Source organism: Pithys albifrons, chromosome 15, assembly GCF_047495875.1.
Source record: "Pithys albifrons albifrons isolate INPA30051 chromosome 15, PitAlb_v1, whole genome shotgun sequence".
Classification (NCBI taxonomy): Eukaryota; Metazoa; Chordata; class Aves; order Passeriformes; family Thamnophilidae; genus Pithys; species Pithys albifrons.
The window spans coordinates 2,023,413-2,040,534 of record NC_092472.1 but is presented as its reverse complement, the minus strand read 5'-3'; the positions used below and the strand labels follow the sequence as shown (position 1 = coordinate 2,040,534).

At 48.9% G+C, this 17,122-nt stretch overlaps 1 protein-coding gene across 1 annotated transcript in view; it reads right to left on the bottom strand.

Moving 5' to 3' along the window:
• The window catches only part of CTNNA1 (catenin alpha 1), a 126,759-nt gene that overhangs the window by 38,572 nt on the left and 71,065 nt on the right, over positions 1-17,122 (bottom strand). Inside the window, exons 8-9 of the mRNA XM_071570464.1 lie at positions 14,069-14,149; positions 13,117-13,269 (exon numbers count right to left, since the gene is read on the bottom strand). Coding sequence (XP_071426565.1) covers positions 13,117-13,269; positions 14,069-14,149 — 234 coding nt within the window. The remainder of the gene's footprint in view (positions 1-13,116; positions 13,270-14,068; positions 14,150-17,122) is intronic.

Here is a 17,122-nt window from a genome sequence, read left to right as displayed (position 1 = left end):
GGACCCCAAAAGGCAGGACAGACCCCAAGCAGCTGCTGGTATTTAGATGAATGAGCTTAAATTTCCCCCCAGTGAGCGATGATTCAGTGAGCAGTGCACAGCCCCAGCCATTCCCACCACAGAGCAAACTGCCAAGTGAAACAGCTGGACAGACTCCTCTGGAAAGGGGCTTCCCTGCACTCAGCACTTCCTGAGGCTCAGAGCTCACTGGCATTAACAGTGACATCAGCACACTGCAGGATGACCTGATGTGAGCGGCTCCAGAGCAGTGCACGGGGGGCTTCCCAAACGGGGGGACCTCAGGGGCCAAGAGAGCCACCAGGAGCTCCTGTGGCAGCAGCTGATGGGACCTGGGCAGGGCCAGGAGGAACGGCAGCCAAGCATCTCCACACCTAAAAAAGTCCTTAGGGAGTACCAGCGGCCAGGGGCACCATGGGCAGGGTGAGACACAGTGCTGGGGAAGGGGGAGAGTTCCTGGGGTTCCCCTGGGCTCAGCACTGGGACCAGTCCTGTTCAACAGCTCACCCATGACCTGGAGGAGGCGACCAGGTGCTCCCTCAGTCAGTTTGCAGGTGACACTAACCTAGGTGGGAGCACTGACCTGCTGGAGGTCAGGAGGGCTCTGCAGAGGGGTCTAGAGAGGCTGGACCATGGCCCAGGCCAGTGGTGTGAGGTCCAACAAGGCCAATGGTGTGAGGTCCAACAAGGCCAATGGTGTGAGATCCAAGAAGGTCAATGGTGTGAGGTCCAACAAGGCCAATGGTGTGGGGTCCAACAAGGCCAAGTGCCAGGTCCTGCCCTTGGGTCACACCAACCCCGTGGATCTCTCCAGGCTGGGGCAGAGGGGCTGGGAAGTGCCCGTGGGAAAGGCCCTGAGGGTGCTGTGCCAGCGGCTGGACATGAGCCCAGGTGTGCCCAGGTGGACAAGAGGCCAATGGCCCCTGGGCTGTGCCAGCCCTGGTGTGACAGCAGGACCAGGGCAGGGACTGTCTCCCTGTGCTGGCACTGCTGAGGCACCTCCAGGGCTGGGGACAGTTCTGGGCCCCTCAGACAAGAGACACTGAGGGGCTGGAGCATGTCCAGGGAAGGGAACGGAGCTGGGAAGGGGCTGGAGCAGCAGGAGGGGCTGAGGGAGCTGGGGGGGCTCAGCCTGGAGAAAAGGAGGCTCAGGGGGGACCTTCTGGCTCTGCAATCCCTGACAGGAGGGGGGAGCCGGGGGAGGGGTTGGGCTCTGCTCCAGGAACAGGGACAGGAGGAGAGGGCATGGCCTCAGGCTGGGCCAGGGGAGAGGCAGGTTGGATATTGGGAACATTTCTTTACTGAAAGGGCTGTCCAGCTCTGGCATGGCTGCCCAGGGAAGTGCTGGAGTCACCATACCTGGAGGGATTCCAAACAGGGGGGGATGTGGCACTTGGTAACACGGTCTGGTGGTGTCCCTGGCAGTGCTGGGGCACTCAAGGATCTCAGAGTGTTTTCCAGCCTAAATGATTCTGTAGCTCTCTGCTTTTAGAGGAGGCATCACTTAACTGGCTCCTTCTGAGAGGGGCAGGCACTGTCTCAGGGCAAAGGGTCAACTGGGAATATGTTATTAGTAAGAAGGTGTAACTGCAATATTCAAAGAAATATTGTACCATCTGTCAGAGAGTGATGCCATCTCAAATTCCAGTCAACTTTGGCTCTTTGTTATTTGCTAATTTTTAAATCAGGAATAATCTTGACATTCCTACAGCAGTTCTTTCTCCCATTAGTAACAATTTGTCAGCCTGTCTGTGGTGGCAGCTGGGACAGAGAACCACCTTCCCTGACAACAGGCAGGATGCATTTTTTCCACCTGAAATACATTTTTGGTTGTTTTTTTTTTAAACTTCAAGTATGTTCAGAGCAAGACTAAGCAGTCAAGTCTTGCAGCAATTAGGAAACTGCAGCAGCCTCATCCACACAAGTCTGGGGTCACTGCTAAGCTTCTTAAATTACACTGTATAATAACCCAGCAATATCACTCCAGCTTTGTACTTGTTCTGCCTTCTCTTTGCACTGACTCCCTGGCTTAGGCAGAGAGGTTCCTTTACATGGAACTCTTCATTGAAGGGCTGGCAAATTGCTTTTTCAACAGAGACAAAAAATGGAGGAGAGAAAAGGAACTGTAATCCCTAACACTCTAAATCTTCCTTTTGAAGGATTTCAAAGGCTGACAATGAAATATGTATTAGAGCCTCTGAGTCGTGCACCTGCACTGCCTTCATGGAAACACCACCCAGGTTCTCCTCCTTGTTTACAGGTCAGGTTTTCAGGACAGCTTCTCCAGGAAGTGCAGCAGGCAGAGCCTCCAGAATGGGTGCCGGGGCAGCCCAGAGAGGGCTCTGTGATGTGTTTATTGCTGCATAATTGAAGGCTGTCAGAGCTGCCCCTGCCACCCAGCGCTGTTAGAACTCAGGATTATCCATCTCTGTGCAGGAGCCAAACACACACTAATTGAATTCTAAGAGTCTGAGCACTCTCATTTGAACCTGCAGATGGAAAAACAGCATTGCAGAGGGAAGTTTTACAACCGACTTAGATTGGAAAACTTTTCAGTTTACCAATAAACAACATCCTCTGGTAACTGATGCTCACAAACCCTCACACAAAATAACAAACACCATCCATGTGTACACAGACACTTTGGGAATTTCAACAACACAGAAACCAAGCTTTTCAAAGGTGTTCTTGGAATGTTTGTTTCTGATTAAGCACCAAAACTTTAGTTGCTTGTTCTGGTTTGTTTTGCTTTACCTTTTAGAATTTCTCTGGGAATGCAAATTCCAACTTAAAAGCAGTTTAAAAATCATCTGTTTTAAAAGCAAAAAAAAGAATGGACAGGCAGTCATTCAACATTTACCTCTTGAGGACCTGCTAAAGAAAAATGTACGATATTCTCACGAAATTCAAATACAGCACATCTAATTTCTTCCTCCTCAATATTAAAAAAAAGTCCTGATACCCTTCCTGCTGGTCAAAGCTCAGGAAATTAATTTATCTGCAAAAACAACTGTTCTGGCAAAACTAATGGCAACTGAGGACTCTTTGAAGAGATGTGTTGATTATGTAATCCCCATCCCTCTCCAAAAAGCCTTTCATTATTCACCAAGTCCATACATTTATTTATTCACCTGAACACCACCCTCAATATTCAAGACAAATGTGAGCATTTTAACATTCACCCCTCACAGGTGCTGCAGGAGGCAGGAGTGGTAGAGCCCCAGGTGTGTTACAGCCCTGCCCCTCCAAGCCCCCTGTTCTGCAGAGCCACAACTGCTCAGGAATTGCACAAACTGGTTCCACTCCTTTAATGCAGGAGGAGTTTGGATCAACTCCACAGGGACTGTGCAGCCAGTTACCAGAGCCGTGCTGTCAACTGCCTGGTGATTTTATATGACTTAAGTAGTTGTATGTGTCTGCAGCTCCACAGAAGGTACCTTGCAAGAGCTTGTTGTGAGCAACAGAATCCCAGTGTATTAACTGAAAATAGTAGAAGTCTTTAAATAAAACAAAGCACGCACAGAAAACTCCAGACGTAAAGAACCAGGGGGAATGAAGGACTGAAATGAGAGAACTGCTATTTCCAGAGCTCCCCAATCTCCCCAGCACATGGGAACAGCTTTAATTTCAAGTCTGGTTATAAACACAAGGAGGGCAAGTTTCAGCTGGATAGAACAAAACTTCCAAGCAAAGGGTTGGCACTTCTGATTCAAGTGTCTTAGACAATGAGAAATGGAGGTTACAGGGGGGGTTATTTCAACAGGTTGGCAAGGAGAAAATGGATCAGAGACAGTATCATAGAATCAGAGAATGGTTTGGGTTGGAAGGGACCTCAAAGCCCATCTCATTCACTCCCTGCCAATGGCAGGGACACCTCCCACCAGCCCAGGTTGCTCCAAGCTCTGTCCAACCTGGCCTTAGACACTTCCAGGGATGGGGCAGCCACAGCTTCTCTGGGCAACCTGAGCCAGGGCCTGCCCACCCTCCCAGCTACAATTCCTTCCTCATCTGAGTCTGTTCAGCTGAGGCTTTGAAATCCACTGCAGGGAAATCCAGGGATTTCTGCTGCTCTGGTTTTGAGCTGAACACAGAATCCTGAATGGTTTGGGTTGGAAGAGACTTTGGAGATCATTTTATTCCACCCCTGCCATGGGCAGGGACACCTCCCACCAGCCCAGGTTGCTCCAACCTGGCCTTGGACACTCCCAGGGATGGGGCAGCCACAGCTTCTCTGGGCACCCTGTGCCAGGGCCTGCCCACCCTCACAGGGAAGGATTCCTCTCCAATATCTCATCTAACCCTGCCCTCTTCTCTGGCAGTTTGAAGCCATTTTCCCTTGCCCTGTCACTACATGCTCTTGTAGATGGTATAATAGTATAAAAATAAATAGATTGTGAACCTTCTGCTCCCTATTACAGTGAGGCAATGGCTTAGTATTTTCATGAGTAACCACCTTTCACTTGGGATCAAAATCTAAAACTTCCCCATTTCAAGCTGATCTGTGTGTCTAAAAATCCAGTTGAGGAACTCAGCTTTGCACTTGGCTCTCACTCTGTGCAGAGCTGTCTCCAAATCCCTCTCCAGCTTCCCAGTGCCATTCCAGGCGCAGCTGCCCTGCCAAAGCTCTGCTCCACACTGGAGAGCTGCCTCCATGCCCAGAGGGGATGTCTTTCCCAACAGAGAGCACCCCTGTGTTGCCAGGGTTTCATGGAGAAGGGGCATTTTCACACAGCTGGGCAAACCCAGTCTGTGCATCGTGACAACCCAAACTGGGCTCCATTTGCTGCACAGCAAGAGCAGCAGGGAGGGCACCTCGGCTGCCAACAGGACAGTTTTTCAGTCAAAGAGGGGGACAGAGGTGTTTGAAGGTAATTAATAGGTATGGAGCATAAAGCATACCCACAGCATGAGCATGGCTGGGGGTACAGCAGTGCCTCTGTTTCCAGACCGGTGGATCATCCTCTCCATGGACCTGGGAGACAGCAGGGCTGGTGAAGAACACCAGGGCTGGTGTAGAACACCAGTGTGCTGCATGGCACCGTGCCCCTGGCCCCTGCAGCTGTGGCAGCAGATGCAGCTACTGGCACAGGAACCATTCCTGCCGCAGACAAACAAGCTGAAGTGTTAAAATGTTGTTATAAGCACAAAACACGTTAGTTACACAAGTCAATGTGAGCCACCACAACAGCAATGACACCACTGGTGTGTGAGGGAGAGCTGAGCTTCATCTGAGACTTCCAAAGCAAATCCTCAGTGGAGATGCTCCTTAGCAACACAAATGCCTTTCTTTAAAATAAAAGTGTTTCTAGTAGTGATATTTGGACAGTACCCAAATAATTATCCCTACCCAAAAATGTCTCTGTTTATCTAAGTGGAATTGAAGACAGGCTGGGGGAGCTGGGGAGATCTTGGAGCCCCTGCCAGTGCCCAAAGGGGCTCCAGGAGAGCTGGAGAGGGATTTTGGGCAAGAGTCTGGAGTGACAGGACAAGGGGAATGGCTTCCCACTGCCAGAGGGGAGGGTTAGATCGGATATTGGGAAGGAATTGCTCCCTGTGAGGGTGGGCAGGCCCTGGCACAGGGTGCCCAGAGAAGCTGTGGCTGCCCCATCCCTGGGAGCATCCAAGGCCAGGCTGAATGGGGCTTGGAGCAACCTGAGCTGGTGGGAGGTGTCCCTGCCCATGGCAGGAGGTGAAATGAGATGAGCTTTAAGGTCCCTTCCAACCCAAACCAGTCTCTGTGAAATTGTAATTCTTTCCTATCTCATTATGCTCATCACTCAGAACATGCTGCCTTCTGATGTGACTAAAGGTTTCCACCTTGGTGCCTATTATTAGCTGTTTAAACCAGTCCTTGGTGATTCAGACAACTGTGCATGGCAGTGTAGCTGTAATTGTGAGCACACTATGCTCTTGAAGGAGACGACAAAACGGTGTTAGTAACGAGCTGCACAGATTTCAGCACCTCCCTGCTGACACTACATGACTAATAATCCAATATTGCTAATGACTAAGATGAAGAAAATCCAGACATGCATCAAGGCTTTTAGTTAAATATCAAGAATTAAGACATTTATGCCACATCTATAAAAGCTGTACCCAAAAGGCTACTTAAAAATGCTGTCAGAATTAAGACTCAAAGATCTGGAATATAAAATGGCCAGGACTCTATTGCCTTTTACCTACTCCCAAACACATCATGTCAACACCACCTTTACTCAACTGTGCTTGTACTTCCTGACCTCTTTTACAGATTCCCCTTCCCCATAAGCTTCTGTTTCTGAGTAAATACAGAGTGTTTCTAGTTGGATAAAAGCACATTAAGTTTTCCAAACCCTAAATTCATTCACCTCTGTGTTCTACCCCCTTCACATCTCCCTTGGTCCAAGTGTGTGCACAGCAGGCCCTTCACTCTCAGCAATCCTCACGTGATGACTGTCCCTGTGGTGGTACAGGGTGGCAGGAATGCCTCTCCTCCACAGAGCAGCAGTGAACTGAGGTGGTTTTCAAACACAGAAATGCCTCCAACAGCCCAATCACTGCCCAGAAATGTGAGGATTCAGTCCCCTCACCTCTGCCATTGGTTTCTCTGTCACATTACTGATGGCTTTGCTTCCCTGTGTGCACTTACAATGAAATCTGGACAGAGAGATTACCCTGAAGCCTCCTACTCCTCTTCCAACATGATTTTTAAACTCTACCAGCATCCTACAGACCCTTTCATACATTATTTGGTGTAGCAATAGAAGATTGGCCTCAAAAGTAACCTTACAAGAACAGAAGTTATCCTATTAAAAGGTCACTTGCCTTTACTTATGTATGATGTATTAAATTTGTATATCCAGTTTTGCTGAAAAATGTAGGAACATTTTTCTGCTGAGGCTTTCCTGCTTTACTGATTATGAATGTAAGGAAAGCATGTTCTACGAGTAGAATTTAATTTATTTATGAATTAGTTGACTAATAAAAGGAACTTACAAGGAAAGTGCATCGGTTGTTGAAGAGTGTCGGAGTTTAGAGGGCACATTAGAGTTACACTGGTCATTTACTGAAGACTTTAGTTTGAAATTGCTGCCAAGGTTATCTATAGACAAATTACAGAAAACGTGCTTGTGCTTTGGAAGAGACATTTTGCTCATTTTGGTCTCCATTTCAAATGGGGAATGAGTCTGGACTAGCTCTGTCTCTCTTCTCCAGAGCACACTGTAAGGACATTTTCCTTGTAATATGCAATTACCTCAAAAATAAAAGCAATAAAAGACAAACCTGAGTTGGCAGATTTTTTTCCTCTGTAAATTAAGGTCCTGAGTAGGAAAAACAAGTGCTGAGGTACTCCAGTGATGACCCAGCCCAGTCTGGAAAATGAACCAAACTCATTGAAACATTTCAGGGTAGGGTCTGATTTGGGTGACACCTCCAGCCCCCCAGCCCTGCCTGGCAGCTCTGCCCCACACCTGTGCTGGCAGGGCAGGAGCAAAGCCAGCCCACCCCAGCTCCAAAGAGGCTGCTCTGAAAACTCTGCAGGAACTTTGGAAGTCAGGTGGCTGAGGGACACAAAGGCTAATCCTGTCAGACCAGATTAACTTCTGGATCTGCTGGAGACTTCATGCCATGCTTTGTTTGTAAGAAATGGTAACTGCTGTGCCCAGGTAAGTCAGACCTCACGAACAAAGCACAGCCAACCTCAGCCTTCCAAAACCTCTGTCATGTCTCCAGTCCAAAAGTCAGTCTTTATTTGAAACCCAAGCTATGTTTTACCCCCTTCACATTTTGTAAAAGCCTTTCACATGTAAAAACCCTGCAGCTGTTAAGACTCTCTGAAGAACATACAGGCTGCAAGTCTGAGCAAATCAGGATAATTGCAAGGAAAAAGGAGCAAGTGTGCAAGGCCTCGGGCTCTGGAGAGGGGTATTTTTAGACTGAGGGCTGAGGAATGACTCCAGGACATGGAGCTGCACAGTGAGGGCAACAGGAGGGGGAAATGTCAGTGCAGGAGGTACAGAAAGCTTACGGAGCTGCAAGTGCCCAAATGTGATTCTTTCTAAGCAAATAAATTTGCTGTCTGCATCTGTTCATGGGTTTTCACTGAGAATGAGAAAATCGTCGCTCCATATGCAAGATGCAACCCAGTGCATTAAAAAAAGGCACAGAGCAGTCTTTTTAGATAAATTAAAGCAATTAGAAAAAAAATCAATGTTTATGGAATACCACTGAGAGCTTTTGCCTCCCTGGTCTTACCAACATTTCTCTGAGAAAAAGACTTATAAATACAGTTTCATTTGAGAAAAACATTTGACAAAGGGCTGGTGCGTTCCAGAGTAAGAGGAGAGTATTTGTGCCTTTTAAGGAATTACAAACTCCAAAAATATTCTCCAAAATACTCTTCACCAAGCAAAGAGCTACTGGAGGATTTTAACCTGCACTCTGCCCTGATTTACCTTTCAACTCTCTAATTTTGTAAGGCCTGAAAAACTTTTCCTTTCAATCTAAACAGTGACAAATCAACAAGTTAATTTTTATTTTTCTCAAGCACTCAGTGGCGTGGCAGAGGTTTGTTCTGGGCATCTCCGGTGTTTTCCCCTTGCAGGGAGCAGCCAGGAGTGTCCTGCAGTGACTGCACAAAGGCACAAACACCCTTCAAAGGCTGGCAGGGACAAAGGGCCAGCGTGGTGCTCAGTGACATCATTCACCACCAGCACCAAGTGGCAGGGCAGGCTGGTTTCTGCTGGGGAGGACCCAAGGATGCCAGTGCCGAGCTGTCTTTCCTCAAGAGCAGTCAGGGGTTGCAGAGCCAAGGCCACCTCACCCAGAGCCACACAAACCATTGCAATGTAGCAACCGCTTCACAACCTGCACATTAGCAAGACTTTCATAGTTCACAAGTGAATTTAACTTCTTGTGCTGGTTCCCAAAATACTGTCTTTTCTGTTTTTCTTGTGTGTTGCATTGAAATTGGTTTCTCAGTTCCTGAATTAAACTCCTTTAACCAGAGCCAGGCAGAGTGCTCGCTAGTTAAAGGTCTGTTAGCACAGAGCAATTCTGAAAGCTATCTTTGAAACTTATTATCCAGCTGAGACAAGTCTCATTCTACTGTTTTACCATTACTCAGCTTTCAAAAGGCAGGAGAAAAGGGTTAGTATTTTACTACGTGGGAAACAAATTAGAGGGAGCCCTTTGGGACAGGGCTTTGGGGTGGGCTCTCTACAAGACACAGACCCAGCAGGCAGATCTCATTTTTGTGGTTATTGCACCTTTTGGTCAAATTTGGCTGCCTGGACGTTGGGAACCACAAAGCAGAGTGCTCTGCTGCCAAGAAGGGAACGTTTCAAAATGAAACTACCCAAATCATGTGCTTGCATCTCTTTATAGGTACTTGGAGGGCCCATAAACACCTCTGCACTGCAGGAGCAAGAGCTCCCTGTGCTAACCTGGGGCCACTCCTCCTGCCTGGCCAACGCCTCCAACAGTTCAGTATTAAAAGAAATAATCATTAAAAATATATATACATCTCTCAGTACATACATCTCAGTGGCTGGCTCACCAGGAGAGCACCGCTGGCTCCTCCAGGCCACAGGACAAAGGGGACTGATCCCAACAGTGTCACACCAGCCCAGATGGGATGTGCTGAGCTCCAGGACAAAGGGGACTGAGCCCACAGTGTCACACCAGCCCAGATGGGATGTGTTGAGCTCCAGGACAAAGGGGACTGATCCCACAGTGTCACACCAGCCCAGATGGGATGTGCTGAGCTCCAGGACAAAGGGGACTGAGCCCACAGTGTCACACCAGCCCAGATGGGATGTGCTGAGCTCCAGGACAAAGGGGACTGATTCCAACAGTGTCACACCAGCCCAGATGGGATGTGCTGAGCAACCTGTGCACAGCAGGTCTCACAGGCCCTTCTTCCCCTCACTCAGCACTAAGGAAGGACACGTTCTCCTCTCCATCTAAAGCACTGTCAATCACAGCATGATACACAACACAGCTCCATTCCATGCTGCAGCTGTTTTGTCACATTTGATGTCTTGAGTCACTCAGCAGCCCTTGTGAGGGTAGTCTTGATAAGCTCCCCAGCACACTTATCTTCCACTGAAAGCAGGTGGAAGCAATCACTTCTCATCTCACCCAGCAAACCTCTTCTCTTCTGCTCTGACACAATCTCCTATTGTTTCTCTGCATACCTGCAGCCCAGTTTCCTGCCCAAGAGCAGAATGACAACGGAACTTGCAAACATCCTTCTCCATTCTGGCAGAGACACACCAAGACATTGTAAGTGCAACCCACCCCAACCCCTGTTCCTCCACAGTAAATCTGACACCGAGTAGGACTCCCAGTGCCTCTCCAGCCCTCGGGACAAGGGCTCTGCAGGAGCACTTACACCCCTTCTGTCAGAGCTAAGCATTTATATTAATCCATCTCCATTCAGGGAAGAGGTTTATAAGCCATCTAGAAGGTGCTGCTCTATAGCTCCAGCTACATTTCAGACAGCAAAGGCAATAAGCAAGCCCTCAAAAGGCTGTTGCAGCAGCATATCATTCTAACAGAACCTTTTGATGTCAGTCAAAAATATTGTTGAATGTGTACTTTCTGGGGAATAGTTCTTCTTGGAAGGCCAAGACTGCCTGACTGTGCAGAGCCTCAGTGAAACTCCCCTGCAGGTTGGCATCTGCACACCAGGGAAAGCCCTTGCAAAGTGCCCCAAGGTGGCAGCCAGGACAGTGCCAGGATGTTCCCTGGGGGCAAAGTGCCCCGAGGTGGCAGCCAGGACAGTGCCAGGATGCTCCCTGGGGGCAAAGTGCCCCGAGGTGGCAGCCAGGACAGTGCCAGGATGTTCCCTGGGTGTAAAGTGCCCCGAGGTGGCAGCCAGGACAGTGCCAGGATGTTCCCTGGGTGTAAAGTGCCCCGAGGTGGCAGCCAGGACAGTGCCAGGATGTTCCCTGGGTGTAAAGTGCCCCGAGGTGGCAGCCAGGACAGTGCCAGGATGTTCCCTGGGGGCCAGAGCGAGGGCTCAGCTGGCAAGGGGGCAGGGAACGTCTGTAATTCCACCAACAAACGTGGGGCATGGACACCAGGCATCCACTGAGGAGGGGCAAACTCTGCCATGACAGGCACTGCTGTTGTTACACCAATCAACTTCTCCTGTAAACAAGCCCTAAAAATAATTTTCTAGATAAATTAGGCTTGCAACATGGAGAAGGGAGGCTTTAGACCAAACCTGCTTCAGTGTTCCCAGGGCTGTATCCTGCTGCCAAGGCAGGGCACAGCAGCACTGCCTTCCATATGCTGCTCTGCAGAACAACGTGAGTTACTTAAAATGGACCTTAGAATAACTTTAAAACTTTAGAAGGATGGCATTGATGCTGAAGTGTGACAGGCCAAAAGTGAAGAATGGGTGCCTTCAAAGAATTAAAGGTTCCCACTGTGCTTGGTGCACCCCAGACTACGGGGCAGTTACTGCAATCAGACCCCCAAGAAAGATACATTGAGCAATAGTCAGAAACTACTTTTACTGATGTCTGGTAAGTCTTATTCTTGAGTAATTTAAATCTGTCAGGCTGTGAGAGTATTCCCTGTGAGCCCAGGAGACACATGGACTCCATTATCAGACACAGAGATACAGAGAGAGCAAAAACACACGAACCAGCCTGGGACTGTTCCCAGGGAGCTGCTGAGGTTAAACACAACCAGCCAGTGCCTCAAAGACCTGAAGAGCACTGGAGTTTTTGAAGCTTATTCCTAGTGGCATGTTTCTTCAACAATACCTATAGCTGTTTGTTCCTTGCCATTCAGCATCAACTGGCACAGAACTCTCACGCAAACACAATGGCAAGAGGCCGAGGGTCCCGAGACACATCCACGAACACAGAGCACGGACTGCTGCTGCTCTCTGTGGACACACCACCCTTGGAAAGCTGCCTCCTGCAGCAGTGGAGTAACAACCTTTAATGCAACTCCCTGCCAGGAGGGGAGAGCCAGGGGGTTGGGCTCTGCTCCAGGAGGAGAGGGCACGGCTTCAGGCTGGGCCAGGGCAGGGGCAGCGGGGACAGCAGGAGGAATTTCCCCATGTTAAGGGTGGTCAGGCACTGGAAGGGGCTGCCATGGGAGGTTTGGAGTGCCCAGCCCTGGAGGTGCCCAAGGCAGGACTGGCTGTGGCACTCAGAGCTCTGGGCTGGGGGAAAAGGTGGGCATCGGGCACAGAGTGGGCTCCATGGGCTGGGAGGGCTTTTCCAAGGTGGACATCGGGCACAGGGTGGGCTCCATGGACTGGGAGAGCTTTGCCAAGGTGGGCATCGGGCACAGGGTGGGCTCCATGGGCTGGGAGGGCTTTTCCAAGGTGGACATCGGGCACAGGGTGGGCTCCAGGGGCTGGGAGGGCTTTGCCAAGGTGGGCATTTGGCACAGGGTGGGCTCCAGGGGCTGGGAGGGCTTTGCCAAGGTGGGCATCGGGCACAGGGTGGGCTCCATGGGCTGGGAGGGCTTTGCCAGCATAAATCACTCTGTGATTCTGGGTAAGACAGGTTGGTCCCATCTAACCTGGCCTTCCCACCAATTACAGCTTTGGGCTGCAGTACCACCAGCTGGAGAGCCTTTGGGTTTCATCATAAAGAGGTGGCAGGAATCAGGTCTGTTGTCATTCCAAGCTTTTTGTTTGTCTCTGGTTTGCTCTTTACACACATACAAGCAGGTTTCATTCTCAAGGGCTTCACAGAAAAAGCCTTTTTATCTTCAGCTGGATTTTACTGAAAAGAGAAAACCTTGAGGCTTCAAAGCACTGGGTCAAACTGTCCAGCAGGACAGTCTTGCCGTGGTCTCCCTTACTCCAAATCACCATCTCCAAGTAACAAATCAAGTTACCTTTATCATATACTCAAACTGTGTAATATCTACAACTACATGAGTTATTTAACAGCTGCTTTTTGAAAAGCTTACATCTTAAACTATTTAAATATTAAATTGTGTTTAAATTAATTCAAATAAAATTTTAAAAGCAAATTTATTACAGAATTTGCTGTGTGTTTCAACAGAATTGAAAAACGTGTTTTGCCTCATCTTGGCTTAATTTAACTGGCAATAATTTCATTTTAATTTGTACCATCTTACCTCAATCAATTTGTTGGCATGTTCACGGAAAACCTGGGCATATTCTTTAACTTCTTTCTCATTCCCATTCTTGGCAGCTTCAATCAATACTAAAAGTGGAACATTTGTTTCCAGAAAGGAGTCTGAGACGTGGTCCATGACAGCTTTGCGGAGCTACAATAAAAATGCAGGAGTGAGTTATTTTCCAGCAGGGCCCCTCTGCTGCTCCCCTGCACTGCATTAACACAGAAAGCTGCAACCACTTTGGTCACTGATCCTTTTCCCTTTGTGTGACCAAGGCTATCCCTGCACTAAGTCTTGCCTATACACTTTGTGCTTCAACTTAAATTAAATCTCCTTTAAAAAAATGGATTAGTTATAGAAGTGCAAGTCACTGGTTTGGCCACAAATATTGATTTAGCAGCTCATATTGGTTTTGTCTGAGTAAATTTGCTGCTTTGCCTGAGATGATTAAACAACACGCTGATTTAACTTTTTTATTTTTCTACTTGAATAAAAACATTTCTCAACAAACTTGATCCATACTCCTGTTTACTCAAAAAGGGGAATATATTGCTTTAAAACCAAACAGACAAAAGGCTGATGCTACATAAATACAGTCCTCAAACAAAACAGGCTGAGATGAAGCAGCCTCAGAATTATAAAATATACCTAATTATCTTCAAAATCCATAAAGTGGGAGTTGGTTTTGGGGTTTTGGGGTTTTTCTTTTTATCTCTCTTGCTGAGAGGATGATTAAGAACCCAACATCTTTATCACACAGGTAACAGGGAATTACATTCCCACCTTCCCTGTAAACCACACACTGAAAGTTTCCACCTTTTAATCCACTAAAAACAAGCAGGCAGTCCCACTGCCCAATAGAAACAAAGCCCCAGGTAACAGTTCCAGGAGGGCAGAAATGCACTCATTTGCCTCAACCAGTGCCCAGTCCAACACATTAATTAATTACCTGCCTACGCAGGTCTCTGGTCTTCTTGGTCATTTTGTCAATGGCAGAGTTCAGGGCGTCACTTCTCTCCTTGCGGCCAGCCTGGAAACAGGAGACAGAAGGTTAAACAGGTGCTCAGGGTCAAAAACTAAAACTAGCATTATTCATTTCAAGTGTATTGTCAAATTCTTTATTTGGGTTTTTTTATAAGTGATTATGCACACTGGAAGTGGAGTGTCCACCTCCCTGACAGGGCAGTCTCTGCTGGTTTGGGCAGGACACCAACACTCCCCACACACCCTCCTCCCCAGGGTCTCAGCACTGCTCTGGAACAGGCAGGCAAAGGCACAAAATCAGCAGTAAAAGCCTTATAAACATTTGTTGGGCATGAAATCCAACATTTCAATAAGTCCCCAGGCCCCTCCAAAGGGGCTGGATTTCCCCAGGTTCGAGACAGCACATTTCTGTTGACAGAGAGGGCAAGGGGCCAAACAGAAGTAGCAGCATCTCTTTTCCATCAGACACTGGGTCAAAAATATCTTCGTTTGTATCAAAGTAAGAGTGCCAGGTAAGACAGTGGTGGTGGTCTGGTTTTGCTGGGAGTTTTTTCCTCTATAACATAGCTTATATTAGAGTTCCAAAACACACTTTCTGCAACCACAATCCAACAGCTGAAGTTCTAAGCCACAATCAATATAATTATCCAGTTGGGAAGCGAAGCCATTTAGCAATGCTGCAGTGAGGGTATGCCAGGTATCAATTTTCCAGGTGACAGGCTGGTTTGACATCTCTGCATGAGCAGCCTTGAATCTAAAACATCGAGTCCACTCTACCACAAACAAACAATGGGTGGCGGGGAGAATTAGGATGTTGTAATGTCATTATAGTTTAATGAATTATTGAAGATTTATCACTCCCTGATCAAGTGATTTGTTTGTCATCACAGAAGGTACTGAAAAGTGACTGAGGCTACACCCAGGAGCTCGTTCTGATGATGCCACAGCCCTCAGCAGTCCCGTCCCTCACTCTGAATCAGAGCTGAAGTCTCTAAACAGAGTGCAGGTTAATGCCACTTGTTTGCCCCCAGTTTGCAGCTCAGAGGATGCGACAGGCAGGGTGCAGCCCAGGCTGGCAGTGCCCGCCCAGCCAGCCCTGGCGCCGCAGCTCGGCACTGGTGTGGCTGGCACTGCCTGCCCCCTGAGGTGCCACTCACCCCCAAACCTGCCCCTGCCCCTGCACACACCACACGCTGCTCAGGGACACCAACCTGCACAGGCAGCTCCCTGCATGTCCTGGGGGTTCACACCAGCTCACCCACAGCGACGTGCCCACTCTGCCAAGCCCACGGCACTGTGCCCACTCTGCCAAACCCACACCACTGTGCCCACTCTGCCGAGTCCACGCCACTGTGCCCACTCTGCCAAGCCCATGGCACTGTGCCCACTCTGCCAAGCCCACAGCACTGTGCCCACTCTGCCAAGCCCACGGCACTGTGCCCACTCTGCCAAGCCCACAGCACTGTGCCCACTCTGCCGAGCCCACGCCACTGTGCCCACTCTGCCAAACCCACACCACTGTGCCCACTCTGCCGAGCCCATGGCACTGTGCCCACTCTGCCAAACCCACACCACTGTGCCCACTCTGCCAAGCCCACAGCACTGTGCCCACTCTGCCGAGCCCATGGCACTGTGCCCACTCTGCCAAGCCCACGGCACTGTGCCCACTCTGCCGAGCCCATGGCACTGTGCCCACTCTGCCAAGCACACAGCACACCTCCCTGTACACACGGGGTTTTATCCAGGAGTGTCTTCGGATTTAAGAGATACATTCATCCATAATGTACACAGCCAAACATTCAGCTGTTCCATGAAGTACCATTTCACTTCTCCCTGGGTGCCCCCACATTACCATTTTAACATGAAGCAGGAGCAGGCATCCGAAGCGAGGCCACCCATCAGTTCCACTTTGCTGTCCCCGGCTTCACAGCCACAGCAGCCTCGGTGCACAGCACCAGATGCCTTTTGGATGAGGAGAAACCATGGGATGGCTTCCACTAATGGACATTCACTTCATGAGACCACTACGTGCAACACCCCAAAGAGCACATTAGAGCCTGAGCAGCACCGACTTCAGACTGCTGGTCCCCTCCATGAAACTACACCATGAATCAGTGATGAAAGAGTTGCATGATCCAACCCCACCAGGTTTTAGGAAGGCAGCTCCAGTTTATTTCCACCTTGTTGGCATTCTGAAGTTTTAGTACAGAAGCTTGTCAAAAGCACAACCAGAATTTCCTTCAGAAGGTTGCAAGATAAATCTCCCTGCTAATTTAGCTGTGGTAATTTAATGACTTATTACATGGGGCTCCTTTGTTAGGACTGGTGAATGGGGCAGAACAGGACAGACAAGGTGGACACCCCCACCTCTGTGGCTGCAGAAAACCCTCTTGCCATTAACATCTTAAACCATCCCAGCCAATTCTAACCAAGGTGCTGGCCCAGAGACAAGGATGTGAAGTTTTGCCCAACTGAAATTTCGTGACCTTCTTTTTGCATAAAATGAAACACAAACAGTAACTGTGGGACCAGTCAGAGCCCATGAGGTCTGAGTGGAGGCAGGCAGTGGCACCGTGGTACCTGGAGCACAGCCTGAGGCAGCATGAACCCTCCCAGGCACACTGGAGACCATCCCTGACCACAGCACAGTCCAGGCTCCCTCTAAACCTGAGAATTTTACCCACTGGTTCCACCCTACAGCTGTTTGAGCTGGTCTCCCAGTAATAAATCACATTTATAAGGCTCCAACTGACAGTTTACCACTTCTGGGTAATTAGTTGCAGTACCTAATTAGCCTTACCATTAAAAAGCTGGTGCTCATGTCAGGTCCAAGCCCTGAGTGAGGAGCAGCCAACGATGGGTGGCACACACAGCCCAGCAGCCTGTGCTACCCATGGGATTACAGGGACTCACAACAGCAAAGCCTGAATATTCAGATTCCTAAGAGGATTTTCAGATATTCAGCACAAAACTGTGCTGAGGGAATCACAAGCCCTGCAGCCAGTGAGCAGCTAATAGA